Source organism: Rutilus rutilus (genome assembly GCF_951802725.1).
Source record: "Rutilus rutilus genome assembly, chromosome: 18".
Lineage (NCBI taxonomy): Eukaryota > Metazoa > Chordata > Actinopteri > Cypriniformes > Leuciscidae > Rutilus > Rutilus rutilus.
Genome location: NC_140231.1, coordinates 9,604,568 through 9,612,427, shown reverse-complemented (window position 1 = coordinate 9,612,427; position 7,860 = coordinate 9,604,568). Strand labels below are relative to the sequence as shown.

The 7,860-nt window shown below is 38.3% G+C and overlaps 1 protein-coding gene across 1 annotated transcript; it reads left to right on the top strand.

Moving 5' to 3' along the window:
- Positions 1-1,896: 1,896 nt before the first annotated feature.
- On the top strand, positions 1,897-3,390 carry LOC311277618 (SCAN domain-containing protein 3-like; the record flags this gene model as incomplete). The annotated part of the gene is made up of 1 exon (XM_084387991.1): positions 1,897-3,390. The coding sequence occupies one exon, from the start codon at positions 1,897-1,899 to the stop codon at positions 3,388-3,390; it is 1,494 nt and encodes a 497-aa protein (XP_084244117.1).
- Between the last annotated feature and the right edge of the window lie 4,470 nt (positions 3,391-7,860).

Here is a 7,860-nt window from a genome sequence, read left to right as displayed (position 1 = left end):
GTATTGTATACCTGTTTCAAATGTATATGATGAACAGTCTCTTTTAGCTGAACACCAGAGACAAATCCTGAAACTGCTCCTCAGACAGTGAACAGTGGAACTCCTAAGACACTGACAGAGTTTCTGATACAGAGCTGTAAGCTCTACATTTAAATACAACTAATTTATATGTAATAGCTCAAACAAAACTCTGAGCCAAAAAAGTTGGTGGCGAGGCTGGTAGCCATCGAACTTGGGCCTACTGCCTACTCTGTGCTGTACAGCTGGGTGGTCAGTCTAGTGACTTTTGGGGTCATCTTTTTTCCATCAAGCTCCATCAGGACCTTTTGCACAAATTCAAAGGTGAACTGCAGCCTTTTCGGATTTTTTAGGTTAAGTGTGTATATGAGCCCAAAGACCATGGCAAAAGCAGTTGCAACCGATGGCAACTCGTACAGGACCTCTGTTCCTTCGATGACAATTTTAATGTCTTTGGGTGGATGGAGAGGATCCTCTTTCACAGTGATAAAGATCGCCATGGTTGTCTGCTCCAGTTCTTCAACCTCATTTTCCTGCATAAAAAAAAAAAAAGAGAGAAAATAAGTACGTTATAGTTTCAGAAATCTCCCGATTTCATGTTAGATCATAATGTGCCAAGCTCTTATACACTCTAAACTTTCAAAACTTGAATAGGCGCAAATCAAACGAATCAAATGTTTATTACAAGGGGTGTGACTAGATTAAACAGGGTATCTGCACAATTGAATCAACTCCGCCCAGCTGATGCAACACCAGCGTACTGGAATGCTATCTAAAATCTGGAATGCTACCTAGCTCTGTTTGAGACTGAGCTGCAGTTTATCAGAGGTGCTGAAGTTAAAATGCGTTTGGATTTGTGGTGAGATTTCTGCCTGATCAGAAGTGTTTTCTCAAGGGCTGCACGATATTGGAAAAATACAGGAACAGGAATTCAATTGCTCTATTTGAAAATAATTTAGCATCCTAAAATGATTGGGGTGATTTTGAAGGGGAAAATGCATAGAAAATAAAAAATAAATAAAGCTGGAGAATTATTTTTATTCAGAAATATTTTTTTTAGTGCAAACCAGCCATTCTTGAGACTGATTGTCTAATTAGTAACAAACTGTGTGTATCTAAGAACTCTTAAATCGGAGTAAAAGTAAATCGGTGGTGAAAGTAATAGTAACTAAATACTACTACTACAACAACAACATAGTAACGTAAAGAGTAACATAACTTGTAAAAAGTATTTTAATATTATTACTTTAAGGCAGGGGTCCCCAACTGGCGGACCGGGGTCCAGGTCCGGACCCCAAGACCTTTTTATCCGGACCTCTAAACATTTTTGTTAAAAAGTTTTGGAATAAAAATAAAAATTAATTTTTACCGAAAGTTATTTTTGAATAGGCGTGCGCGAGGGCAGCTATGTCTGTATCAGGTCCTTTGCAAGAGGCGGGGTCCGGAGAGATCACAAACTTTGGCTTGTAGACACATTATTATGAGATTCGTGAATGGATTATTATGGCTTTGTCAAAAATTAGAAAAGTGGACTCTGAAAATCGCATCTTTCGAGATGAGTGGACTGAAGCGTACGCGTTTATTTTGCCGTCATCGAGCTCTACGAGACCCGTGTGTCTTATTTGTTCGGAGTCTGTTGCTCTTGTTAAAAGTGGAAACATCAAGCGGCATTTCGAGACAAGACACAAAACTTTCAATGAAAATTATCCGCCAGGATCACCCGCGAGGACGAGGAAAATTGGTGAACTTAAAGGACAGTATGAGCGTGCAACACGGGTGATAACACAGTCCCTTACAGCACAGCAACGAGCCTACGAGTGCTCACTTCGAGTACAGTGGATTTTGGGCAAACATAAAAAGCCTTTTACTGACTCCGGAATGGTGAAAGAATGTATGGAGGCGTTGGCCGACACGCTGTTTGAGGGTAAAGAAGGACAGCAGCTAAAACAAAAGGTTCGTCAGATTCCTTTATCATCCACAACAACAACAAGAAGAGCTGAGCTACTGTCGGAAGATGTGCAGTCCCAGCTTGACAGCGCCATCCAAAGTGCCCCGTGCATTGCGTTAGCTGCTGATGAATCAACTGACGTGAGTGACAACGCTCAGCTCTTGGTGTATGTCCGATTCTATCATGAGGAGACTAAAACATTTGTAGAGGACATTTTAGGCGTCACAGCTTTAAAAACGCATACCAGGGGAGAGGACATATATTTGGCCATAAAGGAAATGCTGACACAGAGGAGAATCGATGTAAAAAATGTTGTCTCTATCACCACTGACGGGGCTCCGTCTATGATGGGAAGAGAAAAGGGTGCAGTCAGTCGACTGAAAGAGGACAACCCAGAGCTTTTGTCATATCACTGCATTATCCACATGTCCGTTCTCTGCTCCACACTTTCAGAGCACCATGCAGAAGTTATGAACACCATCACCAAACTAGTTAACTTTCTCAGGGCTTCATCAGCTCACCAGCATCGTCTGCTGAGGGAGTTCTTAGCAGAAGTAGATGCTCCTGCCAATGACCTGCTCTTGCACTCCAATGTCAGATGGTTGAGTAAAGGAAAAGTGCTGGCTCGCTTTTGGAAGATAAAAAATGAAATTAAAGATTTCCTTGCACAACAAAAGAGTCACAAGGCTCAGGTGTTTTTGCACTTTTTAGAAGAGGAAAGTAACATGGACACACTGGCCTTTCTGGTTGACATCACAGGGCATTTAAATGACCTCAATCTGAAACTTCAAGGGAAAGACAATTCTGTGTGTGACTTGGTGGCTGCAGTCCAGTCTTTTCAGAGGAAACTGGACATTCTGAAAATGGATCTTGAGCAGGACTGTACACATTTTCCTTCAATGAAGGAGATACAGGAGAGCAATGTCACTGCTCATTCTGACTTTATCCAAAAGTTGATTGAAAACTTTAAAGCTCGCTTTGATGGCTTTACATTGGGAGATCAGCTGATTCTCTTTGTTAGGAGTCCATTTTTGGTTAAGAATGTCATTTCTTTCTCAAAGGAGGCAGTACATATGTACAAATGGGCTAATGCACAGGCCCTTCAAATGGAGCTATTAGATTTACAGGCTGATGTAGTGTTAAGAGAGCAATGTGAATCCTCTGACCCTGTCACATTTTGGCTGCAGACTGTGCCAAAGGCAAAGTTTCCTGTACTTAACAAAGTGGCAGTGTACACATTAACAATGTTTGGCTCTACCTATAGCTGTGAGTCAGCCTTCTCTACACTAAACATCATTAAGAATAAGTACCGCTCACAACTGACAAATGACCATGTGCATGCATGTCTGAGAATGGCTTTGACTCCATTCCTACCCAGATTTAAGAGATTGGCTGCCAGTGCCAATGCAAATTTCTCACACTGAGCTAAGTTTACAAAGTTGCTTGTTTACAAAAATGTTTACTTTATTTTTTGTTGCACTAATAGAAGTATTGTTTAACAATTTGTATGCATTATGAGGTGCATTATTTGTTCCCTTTTTGCACTTTTGAAATACAATGTGTGCAAGTTTATGTGCAATAGCAGCTGTTCACAACACTGAATGTATTTTTCTTTGAGTGGTTATGAAGGTAAATCATTTACACCTAATATATTAAGATTGTGACTTTAAGTATTTATTTTTATGCTTCTTGTTGCTTTTATTGATGTTGAAAGGTTTGACATTTGAATATTTGCACTAAAATGAAATAACATACTTGAATGAATTTCAACAAATTCAGTTGAATACATTTAAAGATAAAGATTTTATTGTCAAAGGTTTTATTGTCAATTTGTTGACATGGTTACAATTTAATAAAAGGAAAGAAAACTGAATTATTGCCGGGTGTTTTTTCATGTCCGGACCCTCGTTTACTGGGCTGATCGGGTTAGTGGACCTCTTGCCAATTTAGTTGGGGACCCCTGCTTTAAGGAGTTAAGTCATTTGCAAATGGATTCGTTTGGACGCACTTTTTTTGGACACTGTTTGGAAGACGGGAAAAAAAAGATCGTTTTGGTACGTCTGGACGTGGTCTAAGTGTTTACTGCTCAAAATTCAGTAATAATTCAGCATCAAAGATTTCTTATAAATAGTGTTAAAATGAGCTGAGTTTCACGTAGGGGTGTGACGATAATCGCATCACCGCAATATCGCGTTGATGAGATGCCTACCGCGGTGTGAGGTCATCACCGCACGTTTTTTTTTTTTTGCTGAAAGTTACAGGAGTGCATATGGTGTGTGATATGAACTATAAACACATTAATATTTTGCTTATAATTTACTGTATTCTGCGAGTCCCATGTTCAAGGGCTTCTGGAGAAAAAAAAAAACGCTTCCTGTGCAAGGGAGGGAGTCGAGGGACAGTCCGTTAAACATAGCCTATGGGGGATTTATTTTTTTGTGTGTGTCTGATTATTATTAATTTAGTGCTAGGTTTTGTGATGTTTACAGATAATGTTCAATTAAATACAAACAAACACAGGAATAAAAGACAAGCATAACGTAAACAGTTGGAGTTAGATTTTAATTGCAAGTAGCGATCTCTCTTATATGGTATAGGAAATAATAGTTGACGGCGCTAGCCGAATGATTAAAAAAATAGCCACGAATCTAGTGTCTAAGCCAAATACTGTGTCGCCTTTGAGGCAGGTGACAATTAAGGGGAAGCCGGTGAATTTGGACAAGGCGCACAAAAGTATCCGTCTCGTGAGGAAATACCACTAACCAATAACTAGACCACATCTTAGAAAAATTAACCGTCCTGTGGCGTTTGCAGGACTTAAGTGCAGCACACCTACCTTAGGTCGGCGACACACTGGCTGCGTGGCGTGTCTGTTTTTATTTCGGCTCCCATGTTAACAGGTTAGAGCTTGAGAGCGTGAGACGCGCTTCTCAGTTGCGGCACGAGCTGCGCTGAAAACGCATGCATGCCAGAAATAGAACCAACGCCTATTTTTCACGCGACACGCAAGCCTGTTGGAAGCGTTTCCTGGCAAAATATAATAGGAAAAGATGTTTGTATGTCATTTTGACATGAATACATATTAATAAATTACATTTTGATGTTTGAAAGTTAAGGTTTTGACATAAATGTAGATATAAATGTAATTAAAAAAATATTATCGATTTTCAAATATTGCACCTGTCAATACAGAACGAAATTATTCTGTAGCCTATTTTGCCGTCAATACTGCCGAGTGCCGACGCTGTCTTTGCTGCTATATATTTATGTTTAACATTAAGTAGCCTAGGCCTTCCACAACTCTCTCCCCATATGTCGAATATATCACCAATGAGGCGTATATGTCACCTAGCAGCAGCAGCGCTGTTTCTGGTGTGCAAAGACATAGAAAAAGACACGCAACTGACACGCAACAGAAACGCCACACTCACACCACACAGCCAGTGTGTCGCCGGCCTTAAGACTACCTAATTAATAGTTAATTATTAATATTTACAATTTAATATAAATGTTAATTTGTTTATTTTTTTAATAAAGAATACTGCTTTATGATTATTAATTTCAATTGTCATTTACAAGCTACATGCGGTCTTGATCGCGTCTGCAGTGTGTGATGCGGCCGCGGGTGATTTTTTTTTTTTGGGGGGGGGGGGGGGGATGTCGGTTAACCGCCAAACCGCGATATTTGTTGCTTCTTCACCGCGGTAAGAAAAAATCCCATACCGTCACAGCCCTAGTTTCACGTCACACCCCTATTTATTAAATATGGCTAGGAAAACCTAGACTATGACCATGTTAGTCTGTAGGTGTTAACTGTGTGAGCAAGTGAGAGAGATGCCCTTACCTTGTATTCTTTGATAAGGTGCTCAACAGGTTCGCCGAAGTAGATCATCAGAGATTTGAGGATGCATTCTCTTCTGATGCTGATGTGCACAGTCTGAGTAAGAACAGTTACTAAGAATTAAAATTTAACATAAAAAAAAAAAAAAAAAAACTATTCAGCCATGGATCCCACTGATACACAACTTATTCATTGATACCTCATCTAAAACCTGCAAGGTCCTGGTGGTCTTCTCTTTCACAACTCCTCCCTTGCTCCTGATGACCTCCAACAGTTTGGTGGAGTGCTTGTCCAACTGCGCTATAAACTTTGTCTCCAAGGGAAATGTTGTGATTCGCATGAACTCAGCATTGATCTAAAAAGTAGAGCATACAGAAATAAGGGTAACACTTTACAATAATAGTACATGAATAATCATGTACTAATACCTGAATTAATAATTACTTTACTATGAACTAATGATGAGTTAAGACATGTATTAATGAGGTACTAACCTTAATTACGACATGAGTATCATGAATTCCTACATGAATATACCATCTTAACTACGCGTTAGTACATGCTTGTTAATTAATGTATTAATTAACATTTCGAGGTAAAGTAAATCAAACATGCTCTAGATCAGAAGAAAGATGTACTAAAAGGGCACAATGTTAAATTGTTCATAAATTTAACACCATCAATTGTCACATACATCAGTGAATGACACAAGATGTCTTGAAATATTTATATTAAACCTACTCATTGAACACACATTCCGTTTTAAGTGATTCCACTGCTGCCTTCAAGTGTAAAATACCTACTACACTAGCATATTCATTAAACAGATGCAATTTTCAAAATTAAAATCAGTGTTAGCACAGATGATGGTTATTTTCTGGATTTGTTTACTGTCTTTATATCATAATGCAGTCGGATGTTAGTCTTGTTTGCTGGCTCTTCTTTGGGGCCACTATTGCCCCTTCAAAATTTGTCCACTTTTTTCCTACCGTTCAGTTCCTTCTCCATCTAAATTCAGGCACAGCACCTCTGCTCTTCCACTTCTTTACAAACCACCGACAAGCACCAAATGATATCTGATTTAGAAGAGCTGAATATGTATAAAACATGTGTAATTGATACATTTTTGAAGATTTACTCTTGGATTTTCCAAGTAATTAATGATGAGTTAGTAATGATGTGCCCCCCCAAGTAAAGTCATGACATTATGATACATTAACAAGTCATGAATTCATGTTACTTTCCAAGTAATTAATGATGAGTTAGTAATGATGTGCCCCTCCATGAAGTAAAAGTAACATGAATTCATGACTTGTTAATGTATCATAATGTCATGACTTTACTTGGGGGGGCACATCATTACTAACAAATTTTGAAGGGGCAATAGTGGCCCCAAAGAAGAGCCAGCAAACAAGACTAACATCCGAATGCATTATGATATAAAGACAGTAAACAAATCCAGAAAATAACCATCATCTGTGCTAACACTGATTTTAATTTTGAAAATTGCATCTGTTTAATGAATATGCTAGTGTAGTAGGTATTTTACACTTGAAGGCAGCAGTGGAATCACTTAAAACGGAATGTGTGTTCAATGAGTAGGTTTAATATAAATATTTCAAGACATCTTGTGTCATTCACTGATGTATGTGACAATTGATGGTGTTAAATTTATGAACAATTTAACATTGTGCCCTTTTAGTACATCTTTCTTCTGATCTAGAGCATGTTTGATTTACTTTACCTCGAAATGTTAATTAATACATTAATTAACAAGCATGTACTAACGCGTAGTTAAGATGGTATATTCATGTAGGAATTCATGATACTCATGTCGTAATTAAGGTTAGTACCTCATTAATACATGTCTTAACTCATCATTAGTTCATAGTAAAGTAATTATTAATTCAGGTATTAGTACATGATTATTCATGTACTATTATTGTAAAGTGTTACCGAAATAAGTTTAGAAGTTTTTAAGATGGTGAACACAAAAGGGAATCACCAGCACAACCTTACTAAATTATCGCCTACAACAAAAACAACTCATAAG